The sequence below is a fragment of the Oncorhynchus tshawytscha genome, linkage group LG08 (assembly GCF_018296145.1).
Source record: "Oncorhynchus tshawytscha isolate Ot180627B linkage group LG08, Otsh_v2.0, whole genome shotgun sequence".
Taxonomy (NCBI): Eukaryota; Metazoa; Chordata; class Actinopteri; order Salmoniformes; family Salmonidae; genus Oncorhynchus; species Oncorhynchus tshawytscha.
Genome location: NC_056436.1, coordinates 51,251,054 through 51,278,574, shown reverse-complemented (window position 1 = coordinate 51,278,574; position 27,521 = coordinate 51,251,054). Strand labels below are relative to the sequence as shown.

The 27,521-nt window shown below is 41.8% G+C and overlaps 1 protein-coding gene across 5 annotated transcripts in view; it reads right to left on the bottom strand.

The window, feature by feature from the left end:
• Positions 1–26,927, bottom strand: part of LOC112256346 (follistatin-related protein 5) — a 167,503-nt gene extending 140,576 nt beyond the window's left edge. For 3 of the 5 annotated variants that reach the window (XM_024429520.2, XM_024429522.2, XM_024429521.2), the window contains exons 1-2: positions 26,505–26,927; positions 12,592–12,742 (exon numbers count right to left, since the gene is read on the bottom strand). In XM_024429520.2, coding sequence (XP_024285288.1) covers positions 12,592–12,742; positions 26,505–26,686 — 333 coding nt within the window. In that variant the 5' untranslated portion in view covers positions 26,687–26,927. The remainder of the gene's footprint in view (positions 1–12,591; positions 12,743–26,504) is intronic. The other 2 variants (XM_024429523.2, XM_024429524.2) reach the window with 1 other exon arrangement.
• Between the last annotated feature and the right edge of the window lie 594 nt (positions 26,928–27,521).

Here is a 27,521-nt window from a genome sequence, read left to right as displayed (position 1 = left end):
CCTAGCTAACGTTAGCCACCACAAATTGTAATTCATAAGAGATCATACGAATTGTAATTCGTAGCATATCATACGAAATGAATGACGGACATCCACAAATGAATACATACCATACGAAACGTAACATATCATACTAATTGGAGCATCACGGATTACTTTTACTATGTTATGCCTACCCCTGAGTCCAGGTTGTTGGAAGTGGTCTCTATAGTGAAGGCTAATGGGGACAAAGCTTATTTCAAATGGCATAAACAAAGCACAAGCAGTGTTATGACAGAATACCATCTCACTCCAACCCGTTGGCCCCAATCGACCTTGGCTCTTTCCGAATCCAAGGCTGAGCAAAGGCATGGAAAAGGAATAAAAGTGCAAGGTCTTTGCTGTGTCTTGTTGTGGCCTACAATACAATGAAAATACCTCACCGCACAACAATTATAACGTTAAGTGCACCTTTGTAAGAAAATTGAACCTCTTTGACATGCGGTTGTGTGTGGATGGTCCTTGACTCCCCTCAAAACAATTAAAACCTCAACAAGAAAAACATCAAGGTATATGAAAAAGACTTGAGTTAGCAATTTATTATAATGCGCCATACATTCTCACAGACCTGTTGGACAATTAAACCAAGCTTACCTTTCTATCCCCACAAGACAAATTGTACTATAGGCAAAAGCTGTAATGGCATTTCTCTGTGTCCATTATTAAGGCACCTAGCTAATGCATGCATTTTAACAGAGAGGAAAGTACATTCATTCCTTTTTGTGAGAGTACTTTTCTACTTAGCAAAAGTATCACCGACAGTCCAGCTCGTCTAATCTGTTTTATCATGGAGTTGTGCTCATCACAGGGTAATTCAATATGTGGATGTCAGTAAAGGGAGAAAATGGAGAGACTGTGCGTGATACACACCAATTCTACATTTCTCCACTGGTGCTGAGCCCCCCAAAAAAGACTGGATAATAACAGAAGAAAAGCTTGCACACCAGATACGCTGCTCCAGTGTTTTATTCCTGCGCCCACTTATGTGTGTAGGCTTTTGCTTTATTATAATGGAGATGGGATCCTATACCCAACTCTCTCCATTCTCTATTTATAGAGGCCTTATGTCACCATTGACAAGGCTGCAATTTGAATTAACATGTAAGGGGGGTATTTCCAGTGTTCTTGTTGGAGTGGCCTTCACGGTTTTGTTCATATGTGACATCCTTTCAGAGCGCAAAATTGGATCTTTAGAATTCAATTGAGCTTCAAAGGACAATTCCAATCCAACTTGATGACATTCAAGGTAGAAGAGCGCAAAACAACTGTACAAATACCGTGATTAACGAATACAAGGTAGCCCGTGTATGCTGTCTACTACGGTATTGCTACTTCATCAACATGATGAATCGACAAATAATTCCCATTTAGAATTCTGACACAAATGTTCCCGAGTGGGATCGTGTCATCAATATGCATCAATGATGTAATTAATCTAGCGTGTTAGCATCACGTTCCGTAAAATGAATGTCATAGCGACAATGTTGGGCCCGCTCAGCACAAAGTCACAGCATACAGAGGATAGGGTACACCACTCTGGCAACGATAGGTTCATTTATCATAACAGATCGGGATTCATTTTACTACTCAGCTTCTACACGTGTACTGCGGCCATAACTCATATGGGATATTATATTAATAAAAGGCAAGCCACAACAGAGAAGAATGTCTCGCTGATATTAAACTTAACATAGATTTGATTATGCAGTGGCCTCCGTAATTATTGGGACTGTGAAGCATTTTTGTTCTTCTTTTGGCTCTACGCTCCAAAAGTTTGGATTTGAAATCAAACAATAACTATGGGGTTAAAGTGCTGACTATCAGCTTTCATTTGAGGGTATTTCCATCCATATTTAGTGAACCGTTTAACCCCATTTTAGGGGTCAAAAGTATTGGGACAAATTCACTTAAAGTAGCCAAAAGTTAAGTATTTGGTCCCATATTCATAGCACGCAATGACTACATTAAGCTTGTGACCAATGCTTCAAAAACAATTTGGGCACTGAGAAAATTTCAGGTCTGCTGAGCGCAAACTTGAAAGTTCTGCGCAACTTCCCGTGCGAGTTTACTGTGAACACTGAGGCTATACCTGCTTTACGTTACAGTTTTAACAATGGCCAAGTAGTATGTAGGCCTTATGTAGGCCTACCAGAGTGGTCTACCATCAAAAATAATGGAGAAAAACACATCCCATAACATTTTAATGTTGAAATAGTTGTTCTATTATTCAGCCTACAGTAGCAGCCAATGTGTGATGTTCAATGTGGGCCTACATTCCATGAGATGTTTGGAAAAAAAACATGCATTATGAGGCGACAGGTAGCCTAGTGGTTAGAGTGTTGGTCCAGTAACTGAATAGTTGCAAGATCAAATCCCCAAACTGCCAAGGTAAACATCTATTGTTCTGAACATGGCAGTTAACTGTTCCTAGGCTGTCATTGTAAATAAGAATTTGTTCTTAACTGACTTGCCTAATAAAATAAAAACACTTGCCTGTTTATCCACTTGTCCTTCAGACAAGGAGGTGACTGGAAATGTTGTGTTTGATGCAAGAAACCACTTCATAAAATGCATTATTATTCCCATACCATTATTACAGAGAATTAGACAAATGATGCTACACTCTTCCTATTGGCTACTTAGCTTATTCAAGACCGTCTCAAAATACAACACTGCCCCTTTAAGACATAAAAAGTTCTTTACCTGAAACTTTTCAAAGATGGTTGTGCTCTTGTTAGAAGCAACCACTCCCCCATTGTCCGTGGTGGAATAAGTACTCAATTGTCATACTTGAGTAAAAGTAAAGATACCTTAATAGAAAATGACTCAAGTAAAAGTGAAAGTCACCCAGTAAAACACAACTTGAGTAAAAGTTTTTTAAAGTATTTGGTTTAAAATATACTTAACTATCACGAGTAAATGGAATTGCTGAAATGTACTGGAATGGAATTGCTGAAAAGTATCAAAAGTAAAAGTGTAAACCATTTCAAATTCCTTATATTAAGCAAACCAGGTGGCTCAATTTTATTTTATTTATTTATTTATTGGCAGATAGCCAGGGGCACACTCCAATACTCAGACATAATTTACAACTGAAGCATTTGTGTTTAGTGAGTCCGCCAGATCAGAGGCATCAGGGGGGACAAAAATGTAAAAAGTACTTTTGGGTGTCAAAATATATGGAGTAAAAAGTACACTATATTCTTTAGGAATGTAGTGAAGTAAAAGTTGATGTTAGCAAAAACATAAATAGTAAAGTAAAGTACAGATACCTCCAAAAAACGACTTAAGTAGTACCACTGCCCATTGTTGTATAGAAATATGCTATAACTGGGCTAATAACTCACTAACTAGCAAAGAATATGAACAAATGTGCAGAAGTGGCTACATGCAGCACTCGCTCTGATCTCAGAACAAGCGCATCTACTTGAACCGCTCACACTGTAGCCTAAACACAGTCCAGTTCAAAGTGAATGGCACAGATCCATATATGGCAATGACTATTTGAATTTAGGCCTACTGCAGATCTAATTGGTTATGGTGCACCGGTCTGCATAGAGTATGGGATTGAGCAGGCCTGTCAATGCAATAGAATCCTACTCCAATGTGCTCTGCCTAGAAAAAAATCTCTTGCACAGTTAGTTTTTACTAAGTCTTGCATAGTTCGTTTTGTTTCTGTATGTTACATTGAATGTGGCTAATATTGCGTTGATTCGATCACAATTCCCACAGTAGAGCGAAACGTTGATAGTGTTAACTAAGGGGGAAATTCAATCTCATGCTTCTCTGTGTGGGCTGATAGCGGCAGTTGCACACCACAGTTTAGAGGGAACATTGCTCGTGACTTTACAAATTTGTTAGATGCATTTTCTGTTTGTTTTGGTTTTGTTTCAGATTATTTTGTGCACAATAGAAATGAAGGGTAAATAATGTATTGTGTCATTTTGGTGTCGCCTGTATTGTAAAATAAAATAGAATATGTTTCTGAACACTTCTACATTAATGCGGATGCTACCATGATTACGGATAATCCTGAATTAATTGTGAATAACTATAGAAGCACAAATATCATGTGTTTAGAAACATATTCTATTCTTGTTTACAATAAAAGTGATTCCAAAATGTCACTTCAATGTCATTTCTATTGGGCACAAAATAACTTGAAACACAATCAAAACAAACAGAAAATGCATCCAACAAGTTTGTAGAGTCACAAGCTTGATGTAGTCATTGTGTGATATAAATATGGCACCAAATATTTAGATTTGTACTACTTTAATACACATACAATAAGTGAATTTGGACCAATACTTTTGGTGCCCTAAAATGGGGGGCTGGCTATGTACAAAAACTGCTGTAAATTCTAAACAGTTTACCAGATATGGATGAAAATACCCTAAAGTTCAAGCTGACAGTCTGCTCATTTACCTCATAGTCATTGTTCAACTTCAAATCTAAACCTTTGGAGTACAGAACCAAAGTTTTATGGTCCCAATAATTATGGAGGGCACTGTCTATTGTTCTAAAATCCTCAAATGAGTGTGGAGAATAGGGAGAATACTTGGAATCTGTTCCACAGCAACAGCAGATTATGCATCTCTGCTGTTAAACATATAGTTTTGGTTACATATTGTTGTCCACCACAAAATCCAAAAATGACTGCGAGAATGGAGGGATCCTAGAAAATACTTCCAATCAGTTTCATAAGTAAAGTAAGACAGGTCCGGGACCTAATTTACTCCTCACGCTCATTGAATATTCATATTCCAGCATGTCACATATGCAACCAGAGGGGGAAAAAAACTGTAGACCATATTTACTGACCATAATTCTATCCTCCTGATTCCTGCTTACAAGCAAAAACTAAAGCGGGAAGTACCAGTGACTCACTCAATACAGAAGTGGTCAGTTGACGCGAATGCTACGCTACAGGATTGTTTTGCTAGCACAGACTGGAATATATTCCGTGATTCATCCAATGGCATTGAGAGGTATACCACCTCAGTCACCGGCTTCATCAATAAGTCCATCGATGACGTCGTTCCCACAGGGACCTACGTACATATCCCAACCAGAAGCCATGGATTACAGGCAACATCTGAACCAAGCTAAAGCTGCTGCTTTCAAGGAGAGCGACACTAATCTGGACACTTATAAGAAATCCCACTATGCCCTCAGACGAACCATCAAACATGCAAAGCGTCAATACAGGACTAAGATTGAATCCAACTACACCGGCTCTGACGCTCGTCGGATGTGGCAGGGCTTGCAAACTATTACGAACTACAAAGGGGAACCCAGCCGCGAGCTGCCCTGTGACGTGAGCCTGCCAGATGAGCTAATTGCCATTCATGCTCGCTTCAATGTGAGCAAGACCTTTAAACAGGTCAACATTCACAAGGCCGCCAGGCCAGACGGATTACCAGGGCATGTACTCAGAACATGTGTGGACCAATTGGCAATTGTCTTCACTGACATTTTCAACCTCTCCCTGACCGAGTCTGTAATACCTACATGTTTCAAGCAGACCACCATAGTCCCTGTAACCAAGAATGCAAAGGTAACCTGCCTAAATGAAAATCCGCCCTGTAGCACTCATGTCGGTAGCTCTGAAGTGCTTTGAAAGGCTGGTCATGACTCACATCAATACCAACATCCCAGACACCCTAGACCCACTACAATTGGCATACCGCCCCAATAGATCGACAGATCTCAATCGCAATCTCAATCACACTCCACACTGCCCTTTCCCACCTGGACAAAAGAAACACCAATGTGAGAATGCTGTCCATTGACTACTGCTCAGCGTTCAACACCATAGTGCCCATAGGGCACGACAACACATTTTCTCCCTCAGGAGACTGAAAGGATTTGGCATGGGTCCCCAGGTCGTCAAAAGGTCGTCATCGAGAGCATCCTGACCGGTTGCATAATCGCCGGGTATGTTGACTGCTCAGCATCCGACCGTAAGATGCTACAGAGGGTAGTGTGTTCGGCCCAATACATTACTGGTGCCAATCTTCCTGCCATTCAGGACCGAACAATATATACTAGGCGGTGTCAGAGGGAGGCCCAAGACTCCAGTCACCCAAGTCATAGACTGTTCTCACTGCTAAGAGAGTCTAGGTCCAAAAGGCTCTTTAACAGCTTCTACCCCCAAGCTATAAGACTGCTGAACAATTAATTAATTTGCCACCTGGACTATTTACATTGACCCTCCCTCCTTTGTTTTTACACTGCTGTCACTTGCTGTTTATTATCTATGCATAATCACTTTACCCCTACCTACATGTACAAAATACCTCGACTAACCTGTACCCCCGCACATTGACTCGGTACCGGTACCCCCTGTATATAGTCTCGTTATTGTTATGTAATTTTATTGTGTTACTTTTTATTACATATTTAACTTTAGTTTATTCAGTAAATATTTTCTTAACTCTTGAAGTGCATTGTTTGGTTAAGGGCTTGTAAGTAAGCATTTAACGGTAAGGTCTACTGTTGTATACCTGTTGTATTCGACGCATGTGACAAATACAATTTGATTTGATATTTGCACTCACGGGGACAACTTTAACATGGAATCTTTTTTTAAATGATTTAACCTTTATTAAACTAGGTAAGTCAGTTAATAAGAACAAATCATTTTTTACAATGACGGCCTTCCAAAAGGCAAAAGGCCTCCTGCAGGGACGTGGGCCTGGATAAAAAATAAAAAATAAATACAATATTAATAGAGGACAAAACACACATCACAACAAGAGAGACAACACTACATAAAGAGAAACCTTAGACAACAACATAGCAAGACAGCAACACATGACAACACAGCATGGTAGCAACACAACATTATAGCAGCACAAAACATGGTACAAACATTATTGGGCACAGACAATAGCACAAAGGGCAAGAAGGTAGAGACAACAATACATCACACAAAGCAGCCACAACTGTCAGTAAGAGTGTCCATGATTGAGTCTTTGAATGAAGAGTTTGAGATAAAACTGTACAATTTGAGTGTTTGTTGCAGCTCGTTCCAATCGCTAGCTACAGCAAACTGAGAAGAGGAACAACCCAGGGATGTGTGTGCTTTGGGGACCTTTAACAGAATGTGACTGGCAGAACGAGGGCTACAGTAGATATCTCAGAGGGGAGTGAGGCCTAAGAGGGGTTTATAAATAAGCATCAACCAGTGGGTCTTACTATGGGTATACAGAGATGACCAGTTTACAGAGGAGTATAGAGTGCAGTGATGTGTCCTATAAGGAGCATTGGTGGCAAATCTGATGGCCGAATGGTAAAGAACATCTAGCTGCTCGAGAGCACCCGATCTATACATTTTGTCTCTGTAATCTAGCATGGGTAGGAGGGTCATCTGAATCAGGGTTAGTTTGCAGCTGGGGTAAAAGAGATGAGGAAATAGAGAGAAACCAAGTCCAGATTTAACTTTAGCCTGCAGCTTTGATATGTGCTGAGAGAAGGACAGTGCAACGTCTAGCCATACTCCCAAGTACTTGTATGAGGTGACTACTTCAAGCTTTAAACCCTCAGAGGTAGTAATAACACCTGTGGGAGGAGGGGCATTCTTCTTACCAAACCACATGACCTTTGTTTTGGAGGTGTTCAGAACCAGGTTACGGGTAAAGAACGCTTGTTGAACACTAAGAAAGCTTTGTTGTAGAGCATTTAATACAAAATATGGGGAGAGGCTAGCTGAGTATAAGACTGTATCATCAGCATATAAATGGATGAGAGAGCTTCCTACTGCCTGAGCTATGTTGATGTAAATTGAGAAGAGCGTGGGGCCTAGCATTGAGCCTTGTGGTACTCTCTTGGTGATCTACACCAGCCTGTGTGTCCAAGTGATAAGGGAGTTGGGCCCTGAGAGAAAATGAAGTGTGGGACCTATCATGTTTGCCAGCCAGAAAAGATCTGTGATTATTGCAAATAATTTTTGCTTTACTCGTTTTCGCCAGAGGCATGCATAGCCAAATATATATAAAAAAAATCTAATTTCATTACATTTGAAGGAGTGTCCAGGATGAATGGTTGGTTATTGGGCCATTATCTAAAGTATAGAAAGTCCTACTGACCAGACCTGGGTTCGAATACGATTTAAAATCTTTCAGCTACATTAATTTTAGCCTGACTTTCTGCCAGGTGGGCGATATTTGCTCTTGTGGAACTTCTCTAATTGTTCCATTAAGCCAGGAGAGCTCAATTGAACATAAAGTATTTGAAATTAATAGTATTTGAACCCAAGTCTGTACTGCTTATCATCATAATGTGCAGCTCACTAAACGACACAATGGTTTAGCATGAGCCACAGCCTAATTCTGAGAGACAAACAGGTGACAGAGAAAGAGAGTGCTGAGCAGTAGACAGCAGAGCAGAAGCTGTTCAGTCCTGCTGCTGAGAACGTGATTGATGAAGTCATTATATGGCCAATGCAGTTAATGTCCTGCAGTTTAAAGTGGTATACCTACACTGAAGAAAATACAGGTTCTTAAATGGTTCTTCCTCAGCTGTTAAGGTTCCTTGGTGAACTGTTGCCAGATAAAGAACCTTAGGGTGAAGTGTGGGGTTCTTGACGTGGCATCTACAGCCTGAAGATGTGTCCCTTTCATAGCACACAGCAAATAGGCGTTAATAACCAGAGTTGAACCAAAACCACGCCCATCATTATCATATTTCCCAGCATGCTCTATTGCAGATAGATTTTTAGAATTGTTATTCTTATTAATTGATATTGTTGTTTCAATATCAATGTTTTGTATTTACATTGATTGATTAATAATTAATCTTTTGCTACTGGAATATACTGTAAAAAAAAATGCAATCTGTTACTGAAGTGGTTGTTCCAGTTGAGATGTTTAAACTAGTCTCATATCATAGTCATTTGGAATTCAGGTGAATAAAAATTCTAAATGTTGGTTTTCCAAACTCTTGGCTGGATTCTCGTAGGAATAACACATCACATTGCAAGCCAGCATAATGTGACTTGCAGGCCTGATGAGGCCTGGTGTTTCAAGACACTGTGCTAGGGTAAAACTAGGCCCTCAAAATCTGTTGTATTCTCTTAAATAATATCATTTTAATGACAACATATTAAATTACGATCTCATTTGGTGAAAATAATGCAACAACCGTGTCTCTGTCACGAGCAAACACAGTCATGGGTGGTACTGGTGACTCTAAAATTGAGAAATATGCAAATAAGGCTTAAAGGAGCAATCTGCTGTTGCTACATTTCATTTAAGAATGAAAGAGGCCACTGTGTTCTTGGGGACCGTCAATGCCGCACACATTTTTTGTTACCCTTCCCCAGATCTGTGCCTCGACACAATCCTGTCTCGGAGTTCTGCGGACAATTCCTTCGACCTCATGGCTTGGTTTTTGCTTTGACATGCACTGTCAACTGTGGGACCTTATATAGACAGGTGTGCCTTTCCAAATCATGTCCAATCAATTGAATTTACCACAGGTGGACTCCAGTCAAGTTGTTAATCAATGGAAACCGGATGTACCTCCATTTCGAGTGTCATAGCAAAGGGTCTGAATTCTTATGTAAATATGGTATTTCTGTATTTTATTTTTAATACATTTGCAAAAATGTCAACAACAAAAGTTGTTTTGCTTTGTCATTATGGGGTATTGTGTGTAGATTGTGTGAATAATTGAATCCATTTTTTAATACAGCTGCAATGTAACAATGTGGGAAAAAGTCAAGGGGTCTGAGTACTTTCCGAATGCACTGTACAGCCTCAAAACATGGTTCAAACTATCTATATAATGTTCTGTCAGTCCTCGCATCCGTAGCTCTACCTATGAATTTGTGAGTGGTTCCAGTTCACCAGCCTCAATCCCTCAGCGTTTTTACCAAAACAGGGGTGGGGAGGCACTTTGTTATGGTTTTAACTACTGATTGCTGCTTTAAAGCCTACAGCAGGGCTATTCAATTCCGGGCCTGGAGGACCAAAACATTTCTGGCTTTGGATTTGTGCAGGGTTCTTCAAAGAACCATCCCATTTATGGTTCTTCAGAGACCATAAAATGGATCCCATAAAGGAATCGTTCTTATAAACTTTATTTGGATCCAAATTCGACCTTTATTTTTAAGAGTGTAGGAAAATATACACTGCTTGCTTTAGAAAAGAAATGGACATTGAAAGATTTTTCAAGAGAATATTTATAATGTCACTGCGACAGTTGATAGACGTAGCTGGTAAATTCGCTTTGGCTATCACTCCCTTTTCAGAGCACTCTCGTCTGAGTGTGCCAGAGCGCAGAATAACTGACGAATTTACTAACGCTCAAAACCTGTTGAATATGGCCGGTGTCAGTAAAAGCTGGCAAAAAAAAGTAATTCAATTGTTGCCAGCAGCACCGTTGCAGTCACCAACGCTCTGAATAACATTTTTTTTTAAACAGCCTAACCAGCTCTGCTAGGACGAGTAAAATGGTCAGAGTGAGCTGTTCTCTCATTTGTGTCTGGGAGTAGCTAGCAAGCTAGCCAACGATAGCCAGTTAGCTTGGGTGCTCGACTGCTGTTGTTAGGTCAGTACGCTCGGATCAACTCTACTCCTCAGCATCCAGTGTGCGCTCTGAACGCCCAGAGCACACTCTCTGCCCTCCAGATTAAATTTACGAACACACCCATAGTATAAACCAGCCTTTAGTCTAGAAATCATTGGTTGTTTAGTAATATAGCCTCACATGTGAATCCTTTAAAGAGATGGGTGGGTCTAATTTTCTCAGAAGTGAGTTTACAAGTTTATCAACTTTCAAAGCAGAATTACTTTCCCATTGTTCCTCAACTGTAGTGTATGATATACCATTTTATTAGGGCTGATTCTACTTTTATTCAATATAAAATAAAATAAAGACAATTTCAAATGTTGTTACGTAAGACCGAATCGAGTCGGTCGGTCACAAATGTGACATTTCTAAAAACCTATGTTTGCTTTGTCATTATCGGGTATTGTGTGAAGGTTGATGAGGGAAAAAAATCCCTTTTAGTATAAGGCTGTAACGTAACAAATTGTGGAAAAAGTTCTGGGGTCTGAATACTTTCCAAATGCACTGTATGTAATGTATTGTCATAAAGAGTTTAATTTTAAAGGCTAATAAGTCTGGTGGAACCATTCATAGAGAAGAACCCTTCATAGAGTTCTAGGTAGAACCATTTACAGGGGGTTCTTTGAAGAACCCTTCATAGAGGGTTTTAGGTAAAAACCCTCTGCAAAGGGTTCTAACCAGCACCAAAAAGGGTTCCACTACAGGGACAAACCAAAGAACCCTATATGGTTCTGCTTAGCACCTTTTTTTGGAAAAGTGTAGATTAGAGTCCGTTCCTACTTGAAGATACACGTGTGACCTTGTCTAAATCAATGTAACAAATGTAGAGGCATTTGCATATGCGTTGGCACCACTTCTATAAATAATTGTGTCTCAAAAAAAGCAGCACAGCAATGCCCAGAACTGTCCATACTTGTATTTTTCCTAAGCCACTCTGAACACAACATGTTCCACATTAATGAAAACATTGCCAATATTAGACTTTTTTTTAAAACATTCCCAAGCCAATGTGACCTTCAGCTTCCAGCCTCTGGCGCAGGGTAGCCGACTAGCCGGTCTCAAGTTCTGTTCACACCATCTGTCCTCCTACTTCCTCTCTCTCTCTCTCTCTTACTCTTGTTCTCTCTCACACAATGTCATAATCAACACTGATCCTGGGCTTAAAATGACCATTGTTTCTCTTTTTTTAAATTCACATGCCAACATGAATTAAGCTAATTGAAAGAATCTCTAAGCAGAAAAAGGATAAAGTCTCTATTTGGAGATGGCAGGAGACTGGCTCAAAGTAATGGGGTATAATATGGAAATCAATGGGCAAGTTTTTATCTCTGTGCTTACAGAGAGGCTGAGGAGAGTGTATTCCAATGCATGGGGGATTTACAGTAAATGTGTGTTCGGGGGGAAACACACACACACACACACACACAAATGCCTGCAGACAAAAGAGCGTGTGTGTGCCCATCCCGTTTCCTTTGCCAAAGTGTAATCCATTATAATTGGACATAATTGATCTATTACGTAATATGGATATCGCACAACCCTCGTCTTTGTAAGTATGAAAGAGAGAGTGGGGGAGAGAGAAAGCTTGTTAGTGCTTTGGAAATACTTTTTTCTTGGAATCTGATTGTGCTTGCAGAGCTAGGCCTGCGCTGTCGAGACGATAAATGTTCAATTACACTTTCAACTTGTACGTTTTTCTAAAAAGGCACTTCACTTTTAGCATTAATGCCCCCTCCGATAACTTCCCCTTCTCCTCCCCTAAATTTTAAAATGTTATGTTAACTTGATGCTCAAGTCTCCCTGGCAAAACACCAGTAATAAATCACTGTATTTTTGTGAGCCTGAAAAAAAACTTTTTAACAAAGTTGCTCAATGCACTCTGGGAAAACTCCATTGTGATTAGCTTCATAATTGGCAACGCTGCAGAGATCTCTTGTTACGAAAAGGCTAATGGAAGAGGAAGGAAATCAATACCTTATGTCGGAACCTCATGACAGGTCGATAAGGTGGCGGACCGAATCCCTCCTCCTTGCCCGGTCTCCCCTCAATGACTCCCACTCCGAGGGAGACCACTCCCAACAAGAACGCCAGCGAGCACCATCTGGATGTCCTCATTGGTCTGTTCCTGTCAACAACAAAAAAATGCCAAAAAATAGTGAGCAGTTCGGCAGAACCCTTCGACGTGGCTGCAGTTCAATATCAGTTGGGGGGCTGAGACCATACATTAACCAAGGGGCTATTAGCGTAGACAATGGACACTACAAATCTGTCGTTGGTTTAAACTAATGCTATCAATAAGTGCCTCACAATCAGCAAAAAAAGATCAGATCTGCCTTTGGAATCAATTAAATGGAAATGGGAATCAAGAGAAAGTAAAGATAAAGGAAGGCAAATGAGTCGATGTATTAGGATCATTAAGGCGGTGATTTTGCATTAATTAAACATTAATTAGGTAGCTGTACAGCAGTACAACTTCCAATACAATCAACTCAACTGTGAGACAGAAAGTATGGCTTTAATTCAATCCTTTTCATCAGTTACATCCAAATGCTATTTACATAAAGGTATAGTGGCAGTGAATACATCACACTGGAAAAGGGCTCCTATCTATTAAAGCAATAACGCCACACTGAATATAACTCTCCTTCAATTATCCATTACACGGTGTGAAAACAAGTTCGACCTTGGCACGGCGCCAATTAAACAAACATCATTGAGAAACAGTCATCATTTCCTTAAAAAGCCATTTCTGTGGCCCAGATAATGCAGGAAACATGGAAAGACAACACGCGTTGGAGTCACCGGTCTACAATTCCGCCTCTCCTTTTCCTGCTTTAAAGTCCTCCTCACACCGCAAGCGTAGGACAACTGACATCGTGGGTGTGACCCCGCTCTCTGGTTGCTCTGAGTAGTAGACACATCTCGACAACACTGGCAGTGCTTGTTCCCATAGGTGAAGGGTCAAATTCACAAAAACAATGTGTCACCAAAATCGGCTGTAGTAAGACAAGGAAGTGTTCATACTGTGTGCCTGTGACTTGTTGGCTTCCTCTGTACTTGCTGGTCCCTGTGCTGACAATGCCACTCTTTCTCTGTTGTTTGAGGACGGAGCAGATCTGGGTTCAAATACTATGTGAGATCATTTTGAATACGTTAGTTGGGCTTGACTGAGCTTGTCTGGTGCAATGGAACCACTAGAACAGTAGCCAGTGTAAACCCCACCCATACGACACTCCAGGCAGGCTAAAGTAAACACTAAAAGTATATGAAAGATTTAAATAGTATTTGAACCCAGGTCTAGATCTGCGAGTGGCATCAAAATCTATTGTTTCCCACTGGTGTCGAATTGTTACACGGAACGGCATTTATTTTGGATCTTGTGTCACAGACTGAGGCATATCATTGTGAATGTATATTTATTTTCCTACTGTCATGTTTTGCAGTGGAGAACATACATCAATATACAATGATAATAATAAATGATTGTGGGGGAGACTCACTTCATCTGCCACCAATGTCATTATATGTTGCATAAGCCTGTATATCCCTTGATACTCATAACTTAGTGATGATATGGTAATACTGTGGTTGCTGGTTAGAGGATTCATCGATATATTAAATGAATCATCATGGCAGTATGGATCATTCTTGTTGTACGCCGCTGGTTTGTATAATAATCAAGGGTATTACTGACTGAACCAATACATTTGTTAGAGGGCTTGGGTTTGAATAAGATCATTTATGTTTCTTTTTATGCCCAATGAAAGTACAGCTGTCCCAACTTCATTAACATTTGATTTCTTCCACAAAGATGGCAAACGAAGTGCAAACCTTTTCAAGTAAAACCCACATCTGCTTTTAAATCAACCAAGGGGGCTGCATTTGAGAGACAGCATCGCAAGGCTTCAAAGCAGTGGGTGTTTGCGTGGGGAGCAAAGGGGCTGCATCAGAGCAGTGGGTGTTTGCGTGGGGAGAAAAGGGGCTGCATCAGAGCAGTGGGTGTTTGCGTGGGGAGCAAAGGGGCTGCATCAGAGCAGTGGGTGTTTGCGTGGGGAGCAAAGGGGCTGCATCAGAGCAGGGGCTGTCAGAGCAGTGGGTGTTTGCGTGGGGAGCAAAGGGGCTGCATCAGAGCAGTGGGTGTTTGCGTGGGGAGCAAAGGGGCTGCATCAGAGCAGTGGGTGTTTGCGTGGGGAGGAAAGGGGCTGCATCAGAGCAGTGGGTGTTTGCGTGGGGAGCAAAGGGGCTGCATCAGAGCAGTGGGTGTTTGCGTGGGGAGCAAAGGGGCTGCATCAGAGCAGTGGGTGTTTGCGTAGGGAGCAAAGGGAGAGAGACTGAAAGGTGCGGTATGGCACATGCGGTTTGAGACTTGTAAAACACAGAGGGAGGCTACCTTCCGTCGACATTACTAAGAGCTGGGCTCCCGAGTGGCGCAGCGGTCAAAGGCACTGCATCTCGGTGCCTAAGGTGTCACTACAGTCACCCTGGTTCAAATCCAGGCTGTGTCACAACCAGCTGTGATTGGGAGTCCTGTCGGGCGGCGCACAATTGGCCGGTGTAGGCCGTCATTGTAAATAAGACTATCTTCTTAACTGACTTGCCTAGTTAAATACAAAGAGGCAATGGCATTTGTTTGACTGGGATTGCCTTCTAAGTGAACCTGACTTCATATACTACATGTTTATGAGTCTATGTTGATCTACGTGGGCAGCTATGCTATGGTTGTGCTTTGTGTGATGACTAGAGAGAATTTCTTGACCATGTGACCTGACCAGGAAAATAAGTTGCCCAGTTCCAGTGCTCTACACTCCTACTCCTCCCCACTCATATTTTCGACATTTAAACTCAATTTAAACAGATGCAAACGCCCAGGTGCAAAAGCAGACCTCTTTAAGCATGCTCAGCAGTATTTCCGTGTGGATCAATTTCCGGGTTGGAGTTACTGCTGTCTGTCTCCAAGACGTCTTCCACATTGGAAACATCTGCTGTGCTGTGTGTCTGCCACACAAACAATATCCCGCGTCTTCTTTCCCGAAAGTTATCGTGGCACTTCTCTTACTGCCGTCTGCCCGACTGCATTGTAGCCTAACACAGATAAAAGGATGGGAGAGATCCTTCAGTTTCAAAGCAACACCGAGCCTTTTGCCCTACTGCTGTGCTCTTAACTTTGCAACTCTCACAGGAGTTGAGCTTATTTTGGTGTCTTGTTCTCTCTCCTAACAACCTACACATAGAAGACAGACAATAAACCAACTGATATTCACAGATGGGGGGGGGGGGGAATATTATATTTCCCGATTATGGTGCCCATACTTCTCTTGTGTGTCTATCAGCAAACCTACTTCACATCGGAAACCCAATGATTTCATTTAGCCTACCTGCAAATTGTCTGTTCCTTCATTTCATATTCCTCACACTCCACCCATCAGAACATACAGAACATATAAAACTCATATGGTTGCTTTAGCATAATTACTTTGCCACATACCATATACTTGCGAGACAGATCATGTGTTGCAAATTGCAGCCTCTAGGCAATGTATGCACGGTTCCTATGGGAAGTCTACACCAATACCAATGTGTCCCCCTGACTACATATGGGAAAAAACATGAGCCTCAAATATCTCAATATATTTCCAAAAATAAAAAGCATTGTGGAGTAAAATAGAACATTTCCATGTTGACATGTCATTGTTAGTTGGAAACTATTCATTTCCATGGACATGACAACAGATGTTTATTTGACTCTATGGGTAGAAATAGAGTCCCTCTCGTGGGATGTGTTGCTTTCAAAGCCTGACTCGCATTCTCTGACAACTAATGCAGATTCGGCCCAGTTGCAGCCTTTAGATTGTCAGTAATCTGAACAAGACGGAGGGCACATCTGGGATGTTTTAAACGGTCTAATTATAACGTTTTGATGCTGCAGAAGACGAAACAACTCTCAATAGCTATGGTCCCACGTTACACCGAAGGTACAATCCTTCTCTGATCTTCATCAGACACTGCATTAAGTGGTTTGTGTTGCCTCCCTCATACTGCATCAAGAAAACTACACTGACGGAACTCAAATGTAACATTTCCAAGCCCAGCGTTTCTGCTCCTTTCTATCACCTGTTTGGAACACAATATGATCTATACTTCGCATGTATGTGTCTCTCTTATGAGTTACACAAATCGAGATGGGAGGGGAATGTGAAGGGTATATCCAAATTAAATACTGTAGTATTCACTATAGTTTTTAAAAAAGTGTAGTGTTTTTGCAGACATTACTGTAGTATTTACTACAGTGTATTTTTGGGAGGATAATAAAGTAGAATTTACTATAGTATTCTACAGTATAGTACAACATTCTATAGTAAGTAATACACATGATCTTGGGATACTACAGTGTGCAATATAGTGTTCTACAGTATTCGGCAGTTTACTACCGAATTCTATAGTAAGTAATGTAGTATTCTATTACAAACTGTAGTATTATTTTCAATTGGGGACATAGACACATATAGACTATCCCTGAGGGTGGCAGGTAGCCTAGCGGTTAGAGTGTTGGGCCAGTAAACAAAACGTCACTGGCTTGAATACCCGAGCCGGCGAGGTGAAAAATCTTTCGATGTGGTCTAGAGGAAGGCACTTATGCCTAATTTGCTCCAGGGACACCATACCACTATGTCTGACCCTGTAAAACAACACATTTTACTGCACCTACGTATCTGGTGTATGTGACAATAAAAACATATTTATTTATTATTTTTCTTCCCCCTCTACCTAGAGGGCAATTATCAACATCTTTCCAGTAAGTCTGGCAGTGGTCACATGGCCGAAGCCGTGTAAACTGTTGGTCACGTGCCCATCTTAAAAGGATAAGAGAGGAACCAGAAGACTAATCCTGGCCTAGGGACAGATGTAGGACACCCTCAACCTCCAGCCTCATGCCTCATGCCTCACCCCTCCTTGTGAGGAACAAAGCCTCCAAATGCCCGATGGATGGAACAGCGTTGCACGCTCGCCCTCTCACCAACCTTTGTGAGGGGTTAGCCGTGAGGCTTGAGGCCAAGGATGTCCTAAAAGGCCTTAACCTTCACGAAAAAGGCCTCACCCTCTGAGGGGCTAGGGCTTAGGGTGTCCTAAAGTGGACACCGAACAGCTGATAAATATCCCTGACTCATTACACAAGGAACACAGCTTCCAAATGCCAGGCGGATAACACCGGCGCACGCTCGTCCCCACCAGATAACAGATGAGCCAGGCGGATAAGATCGGCGCACGCTCGTCCCCACCAGATTTCAGATGAGCCAGGCGGATAACACCGGAGCACGCTCGCCCCACCAGATAACAGATGAGCCAGGCGGATAACACCGGAGTACGCTCGCCACCACCAGATAACAGATGAGCCAGGCGGATAACACCGGAGCACGCTCGCCCCCACCAGATAACAGATGAGCCAGGCGGATAACACCGGAGCACGCTCGCCCCCACCAGATAACAGATGAGCCAGGCGGATAACACCGGAGCACGCTCGCCCCCACCAGATAACAGATGAGCCAGGCGGATAACACCGGAGCACGCTCGCCCCCACCAGATAACAGATGAGCCAGGCGGATAACACCGGCGCACGCTCGCCTCCACCAGATAACAGATGAGCCAGGCGGATAACGCCGGCGCACGCTCGCACCACCAGATAAGAAATGAGCCAGGCGGATAACGCCGGAGCACACTCGCACCACCAGATAACAAATGAGCGAGGAGTTAGGCCCTTGTGTACATTTGTCGTCTACATGTTGCATCATAATTATTTATTATCCCAAATCCTTTTATGAGGCTGTTATCTGGTTTCATTCAGGTATCCATCCCAATTAAATGTGATCCCATTGAGCTTTGAACTTATGCTTTGTGTGTTGTATCTTTCCCCCTAAATATATGCCTGATGGGGGAGTGCCTGCCTGCCTGTCAAGAAAGCCAGCCTTCTATCAACTGCACATAGAAAACAAAAACATTCTTACAGATAAATAGAACTGTTTACAGTATCCTTACATGAACTAAAGTTACCCTCTATTCTCCAAGTAAAATAAAAACGAACACTCGTACTTGACTTTTTCCCCCCCTTACTAGTTCTGACTTTGCTGATAGCTACTTTGAGGAAACATCTACGTACTATGACTGTGATGTGTGGTTGTGCCACATATCTTTATCTTAAGATGAATGCAGAAATTGTATGTCGCTCTGGATAAGAGTGTCTGCTAAATTACTAAAATGTCAAATGTATTAAAATAAACCAGCACAGATGAATGCTTAGATCACATCAACACGTAACACTCTGGCGACAAAGCCCTCCAAACTAAATCACTCTTAAAACATAATCCCTTATAAATCATCCTAGGAAGTCCATATCCTGAGAAGATAAACACTTGAAAATGAAATGTGGGATTTCAATGATTGAGAGGCTCAGCAGTGACTGTCTCTCAGCTCTCAGCACCACCAGCAGAATGCATCAGCAGACAACAAGGCATTACCGTCAATTCAATTTTTTATAAAAGCACCATTCAATGTACTAGAAGTCTCATTATACTTTATGGCACTGGATATGAATGCACTACAAGCCATTTAGAATAATACAACTCTCCATGGTTTGCTTTTTGATAGACAAAGGGTTTTATTGGTGACAAGTGGGCGAAAAAAGACAAAAACAATATGGCTGCCTCATAGCCTGTAGGAGTTAAGAGGTAAAAGAGAGTTCAGCCGGTCACTCATTGCACTGTAATGAGTCTCCAGTGTTTTCCAAGTTAGCTGTCTGGTTTGCTCTCAGTGGGACATCCAAGCCCGGGCGCTTTTCAAAGGTTTCTAGCTAATCATTTTCGAGAACATCCAACAAGGTGTGTTCCCCTCAGTGTACGACCAGACTGGCAGTCTTTCTTTGATCTAGCAAGGCTACCTTTTCTTGGTCTTACACTGTGATCAATGTCTTGCTATTAATTATTCAAATGTAACCCAATTTATCCTCAGAGTGTGTTGCATTATTCAACTGGCTTTGGACAACCACCTGTAATAACGTTTTCAGTCACTGGCCTTGGGAACAATAACAATCCATGTATCAAAGGAATGAATGTATGTCACGCCTCCAGTGGGATCGTTGCAATCATCTATGCTCGTTTATACAATGGTGGTTCTAATCCTGAATGCTGATTGGTTAAAACAGCATTCCAGCCGGTGCCTATTCCACAAGTTACCACCGGCTAAATCTATTATATTAAAATGCCTATTTACTCTGTTCCATTTGACCGCGCAATCCACCATCTCATCAGCCCAGCCAAGCAATTTATAAACTTCATCACCACTATAAAATTAATCTAGACATTATCTCACATTTATTTTAGACTAACATTGAGTTTTCAACAGCGGAGATTTGTGTAAACCTTGCTGTCTGTCTCTCTGACATTCGATCTCCAACTGTCCCATAGTAATGAACGTGAAGGGAGTCGGGACGAGACAGACAAGCAGGCAGCGTTTCTCAGTCACTCTAAATCATGAATCAGCTGGTATCATTTTTATGGATATATACAAAGAAATGTCAATTGAAAAAAAGGTCAAACGAAACCAAGTGCATTTGGTTTGCAGTCTTTCCAGCTTCAGATTGGAGTGATTGTGTTAGTTGTGTTGTGGGCTAGCTCCTCTGAACAACAGTGTCTTGACGAGTGAGCCCATTTTCTATACCAGATGAAATCGAGCCTCATTAGCTCATTGTTATGGATGTATCCAAATAAATGTCTCTAGAAAACAGCTTAAACCTATGCAAATGCAGCTACTTTGCTGTTATTCTGGCTGCACTTTTTGAGGTGACTATAAGTTATCCATAGTTGGCTAGCTAGTAAGCAAGGGATAAGAACATTTCCAGCCAGTATGGCAAATGGAGCATTTAGAACAAAAGACTGGGTCGCGTCCATATATACAGAACAAAAATACTGAACGACTGGGTCGCGACTCTAGCAACCAAACTGATAGAAAGAACGTCCAGCCAGCTTGGATACCAGCCCTAGATTTGTGTCGGGACTATATCTTGTGGAAGGATGAAACAGTATGAATAAATGAATCAAAATAAAGTTTTTCATTAAAATATGTCAATCATTATTTGAATATGGTGGTAACCCGTTGTATAAAAGTGATAATGCCTGAGAAGCATTATGGGGGATATATTGGCTTCTACATCGTCTCGGGCCTAACAACACCCGTGCCAATATATCCTCCAAACACCAACTTCTCCGGCATTATCACTTAAATATTGTACTGTAGATACAAGAAAATCCCATGACATTCTCTCTATAACTATAGCTGAGAGAAGAACTGGCAGGGCTTTCCTCAATCGCTACACAACATTACATTAACACAGTGATGTTATCTAAGGAGGGCCAGAACAATGTGGCCACACTTGGCCCATGCTGTGATGTGGGGCGAACTGTGACCTGTGTGTCCATTAAAGTGCAATGCATGGGCAGACTCCTCCCACATAATAACCAGAGAGCAATCCACAAAGACAATAACACTTAGTGTTTTGATCTCAACCCCCGTAACCCCACATACGTTGGCACGAACACACACACACACGCGCACACACACACTCTGCTGTACACACAGGATTACCACACAGCTACAGTGGGCGAGCTTGTGATAACCCGTTTACCCGTTAACCCTCAACCACCCTGTTGATGAACTAGATAAGTGACCTGACCATCTGTCTTCAAGACCAGAAGGATCAACCCCACAGTGTTAAAGACACGGTCCTTATAACGAGCGGGCTGAGAGTCGGGAAGCAAGTACAGGGAGTGACTGTTCTAATAAAGAAACAAAACAATAAACACGAAACACAAACAACGCACCGACATGAAACTGAGTCAGTAGCACCTGAGGAAAGAACCAAGGGGAGAGACAGATATAGGGAAGACAATCAAGGATAGGATGGAGTCCAGGTGAGTGTCGTGAGGCGCTGGTGCGCTTGAAGATGGTGACAGCAGCCTGATGACCTAGAGGCCGGAGAGGGAGTACACGTGACAGTACTGCCCACAGCAAACAGCTTGAGCGCCTATATTATACATGCCACGTTTACATCCGTAATGTATCTTTCAAATGGCGATACTGTTACACTAATGAAAGTGTTTTGCCATGGCTCAGATTCATCCAAAATGGCAAAAATCCATACTATGGGCATATAGCATTGCTGTGCCACAATGAAGTGCACTTTAAATAAAAAACAAGAAATATTGAACCATACTATTACAATTGGGTTCCTAATCACTCACTAAGCTAAGTGCTAACATGTTAATGAGATTGTAAACGCCCTCGTCTGTAGCTACCCCTCTATTTGTGCTACATTAGCAATATTAGGCTAGACTAGCCCACTGTCTGCGTGTTCACTGGTATCATAGACCTAATGGAGACAAAGCCATTCAAGGTCGATAAGATATTTCTCACAGCCCATAAAATAGCTATAGCCATGAATAGTGGTGAATCCCAAATCAAACCCAAACGCCTGTCCCAACCCGTTGTGCACTAACGTAGATTTGCCAGACATGACTAGAACTGAGGACTCTGCTGCAATCAATCACAACAAGTGCTAAATTCCCAATTGACCCCTAACCCCTCAAACCTAAACACTTTGGCATGTTTCACAGACAGATTAAGCATTGAGGATCAGGGTACAGTATAATACAAGTATTTACAAAACGTTTACTCCAACACTGTGGTATTCCATTCATATTTCATCCATTACCTTTCCAACACCAATATATGTGCAACACATTGCTAGAGTACCTCTGTCTGCTCTCTAATCTCAATCTAATCTTAATCCATTTTCCAGGGGCTGTATTCATACATTTCAAAATAGAAGTGCTGATCTAGGATCGTTCTTTTTAAATTGTAACAATAGGACAGAAAGAAATGAGCCACTTTGTCCAGCAAATGAGCACGCGTCGATTCGGTCCCCAGGGTGCTTGAAGTCATTGTAATGAGAGGCGGAGTGCACATTAATTCCTGCTGTTCCGTTAATATGAGAACCTTTTCCCCCGGCACAATCTCATACCTGTTGCTAAACAAATTTAATTGGGTACATTTAGGTCGGAAAATAAAACGTGTGAAAAATGCCTCTTTCAAATAGAAAATGTCCTACTGAGTTGGATAATGTTTGGCTGAAAGGTTTTGTAATCACACCTGGGCTCAAAATCGTTTGGTTGAGTCTGCCTGGAGTGGCAGATGGTGAGGCTTGCAGTTTTGGTTGGTTTATTAAACCAGGCATTAACAGGCCCAGATAAAGTATTCATGTCTGTTTGTAATGCATGGGATTCAGTGTGGCCTAGCTATCATATATTCTTATTATTCTTATACCACAGCATTGTTGAATACTCATTTCTGATTGGGAAGAAGTGCTTTCTAGAATGGACATTAATTAAAACCAGATAACAGGACCGTTGGAAAAGATATCGGGACACCTTGCAATCATGACGCAATATGTGCCTACACATGCAGACCATACTTGCTACAAAGTTACAGAAAGCTAAACCAACAACTACACAAACTGAAATTGGATACATTGTAAACGCAGATCCAACGAGGAAAAACTTTGCTAGCTAGCTAGGATTGATTTGTTTTTCCAGAGACATCTTTTTGGAGCATCTGATGATGTAACATTGTGAGTGATGAACATGAATTTCTCTGCTCCCTAATGTTGCAGTCATGACGCAAGTGAAGCTATGCTGTCAAATCCTCCCACGTTTCTAGTTTCACCAGCTGTTTTCAGCAAGTGATATTTTTTAATTCGGTAGCCATTTTGGCAGGTTTGCTAGCGACAAACTATTTAGCAGGCTTCTAGCCTAGTGTTTGATATGCAGTGCGATCTCCTCTTAATGATAGGTGTCCTGGCGAGAAGGCAAACTTTTCTAGCTATGCCAGGCAAAATCAGGCATTGTTATGGATGTATCAAAATGAATGTCAATAGAAACGGCTACTTTGCTGTTATTCTGGCTGCAGAGATCGTGAACGTGTTAGCCATAGCTAGCTGGCTAGCTAGCAAGCAAGGGATACGTTCCCAGCTAGCAATGAGGAATCGGCCCAGAAGTGGCCCTCTTCCGGGGGGCCGGACTGATTGAATCGGGTGTCGGACTCGGCCCGGAATTAAAATGAAAAACTGCCCAGAATCGGCCCAAGTATATTGGGCAGTTTCCTTCTACCGGAATTCAGCCGTCTACCTGGAATCCCCCCAAAAGCGGCCCGATGCTATTTTAAATAAATGTATACAAAATGACCCGATTTAGTAATTTAAAATATTACTATTATACATTTTATACATACAAATTATACCCATCCACCCCAAAAATGTTTTATTGTATTTATTTATTTTTTACCCTCTTTTCGTCATATCCAATTGTATTGTCCCATCGCTGCAACTCCCGTACGGCCTCGGGAGGGGTGAAGGTCGAGAGCCATGCCTCCTCAAACACAGCCCCGCCAAGCCACACTGCTTCTTGACACAATGCATGCTTAACCCAGAAGCCAGCAGCACCAATGTGTCGGATGAACAATGTGTCGGATGAAACACCGTACACCGCTGACACGGTCATTCGCCTGGCCCACCACAGGAGTCGCTACAGCACAATGGGACAAGGACATCCCGGCCGGCCAAATCCTCCCCTAAGCTGGACGATGCTGGGCCAATTGTGTATCACTTCATGTGTCTCCCAGTAGCAGCCAGCACTGGTATCGTGCTGGCTGCGATGCCGCGTCTTAGACAGCTGCTCAACTCAGTTGGCCCCATCCAAAGTTTAATGCTAATCAATTTCCCTGCACAAAGTATCAAAATACTAAAATACTACTTAAACAGGACCCAGGAGAATTTAATGTAAATTTTTGTTTTTGTTTTTTTGATCACAAAAGCAATTACAAAGTATGGAAAAATAAATAAGTAATGAAATGTTAAATATATAAAGCAGCCCGTGTAATCATCTGCCGGAGAGTAATCACAATCAGCCAAAACACCAAGTTATACATTTGGGCCAGATAACTCACACCGGAATCGGCCCGAGCCCCAAGTAATACATTTGGGCCAGACAACTCAGACCGGAATCGGCCCGAGCTCAATCCCCACATAGTAGCCATAAATAATACTGCCGAAGGCGTCCCAGACTCCGGCCACATGACGTCGGCCGAGTCTGACTCTCATCCAAATGCCCCGACTCTCAGCCGGAGTCGGCCCAGATCCACTAGGTTGCCACTGAGCATGGCAACGGAACATAAATAACGAACAAATGGGTCGCGTCTATAAATATAGAACTAATCGAACAAACGACTGGGTTTGATGAGAAAGTATGAATTTGCTTCTTTTTTTTAAATGATAGCGGTAAATGTGTACTTTCATATTGTTTTCTTTGGCAACTTTGGTATAAGCGGGTGAAACGCCTCGGTTCTGTACGTTACCTTGGAAATATAAACTCCGAAAAAGGACTTGGCTCCGCCTTGTCCCGCTGCGTCATCCATTATTTCCAAGGTAATGTACAGAACTTCGGCGTTTAGCCATTTACATATAGTGACATTTCCAATGGATTTATGGGGTATCAGTCACTCAATTTTTATTGTAAAATATGCATTTTCGTTGTTATTGCAGGTTATGCCGGTCTACTGAGGAATGTATTGTGTTGGGGATTCCATCAATTCCTTGGCTAACAGCATTTTTATGTGAACGTGTGTGTGTGTGTGTGTGTGTGTGTGTGTGTGTGTGTCAAATTCTCTCGGATTTAGACAGAAGAGGTGTTGTTCCCCTCTGATGTTTAAACAAATCTAATCGATACAGGGTGAGTGGACAGCATGGGCGATGCTTGAATAGTAATAGCCCAACTGGTTGAGGGACTGTTGAACGCAAGTTCTCCATATTCAGCACCTTCAGATGAATGTGAATCAAGGTACATCTCACATGGAAGGTTTCTAACGACTGTTATCTTCAAGTTTGGATCGCAAGGGGCCTGAGAGAAGTAAAAGGGGTCATTAGGTCTGCCAGACAATACAAAAACACATTGGGTAGATTTTCTCCAATCAACCAATTTATCAACAAATAGTCCATTTGAATTCAATTTCAGAGTTTTAAAAAAATGTAGGAGTTTATTCAAATCGATAACACTATCCAGTCGGACTTGAAGACTTAACCGCACTAAAGTCCTACATCTATGCTCGAGAAGATACAGTACACAGCCATTCAGAGTAGCGGAGAATTTACAAATAAAATGAATGTCCATCGCAGTCTCTATAAAGCCAAACGAGTCACGCGCAGCGAGAGAGCGGGTGGAAAAAAAACTCGAGTATCCCGTAATCCTTCCGCCGCCAACAGTGGAACAAGGATTAGCCTGCTAAAGAATAACACGCTAAATACTAAATACTAGGCACCGGAGTGGAGCGTCCCTGCCATTCCCAAAGATATATATATATTCATTCCCAAACATATTGATTCCGTTTCAGAACTAGGCTACTCATCACGGCATTCTAGCAGCGCAGTCACCTATAGCGCACTTACAAAAAGCATGCACTCCACTCGCAACTTCATTGCCATCAACTGATGCAGTTGTATTGCCTACAGTACAGAAAGCATAGCTTAGCTTTATCAAGTAAGTAAACTAAATGCCAACCCCGATACATATATGCTTTGAATAAGATGACATATTTCCGGTGATGGAGAAGAGTTGTACGGAGGGATTTGTCTTTGATGTCGATTAAACTGCAGTTCGATGCTAAATTAAACACTTTTATGGAATGTGCACCTTTCAGTGGAATATGGTTTGTTTTTCTATTCACATTCCACCTTTTCCTTGTGTTATTTAACAACAGAAACACTATGAATATCTGTGCATATTGTGTTTTACCTGTATGTCCAGACGCAAACCATCCAGAAGGATAATCCGAACGAGATTGTTTTTTTAAACAGTAGTTCACAACAACTATATGTCAAACTGGTCCGATCAAATCCACCGATTGTAACTCGACATCCACACAATAGCCTATAAGTTTGTAAACGTGAAGTCTGTAAATCCTTTTCGAATACCATCAACCATCGGGTGGGCTACGAAGAGCGAATCTCTGACGTTCAGCACCACCAGAGGAGTGGACAGCTCCGTTAGAAACTGCGGGTCTAACCTCTCTGGATCGTCTCCTGTGCCACTGAAGCACAAGCCACCACCTACTGGATGCGTCCGGATCCGATTTACATACAGTCACAGGAATAACCAATCAAAAGCCCAGCAGTAATCTCCACCGCGAAAGTGAAGACAAACAATCTGCCTCGACTGATCCCATCCACTGGAATGAATTGTCCTTGACTGAGATGAAAAGAGTTGGGGGCTGTCGAATGTCACCCTTCCCACTGTTTAGAATTTTGAGTCACTGAAATCCGTCAGTCAAGTCCTGCAAGCAAGCATCATCCACGAACAGACAAGGTTATGACAAATATGGTGGTCCTCCAAATACATACCAATGCAATAATCTATGTTTTCCATATCCATATCACCGTAAATTCTGCACGGCCAATGCAGACGGCAGATTGACCATGTATCACCTTTTAAGCCTGGAACCTTAACCATCTTGAAACAGTAGTGAAACTGAACAATTCTGTTTAAATTCCAGGCTAAGAAGGCTTAGGCATACAGGCATATTACAATACACATTTCTTATAAGTCACCAAACATGGTCAATATTCATGCCAAAAGAGCTATGTTATTTGCAGGAAGTGTCACATATATACAGTGGGGCAAAAAAGCATTTAGTCAGCCACCAATTGTGCAAGTTCTCCCACTTAAAAAGATGAGAGAGGCATGTAATTTTCATCATAGGTACACTTCAACTATGACAGACAAAATGAGGAAAACAATTCGAAGAAAATCACA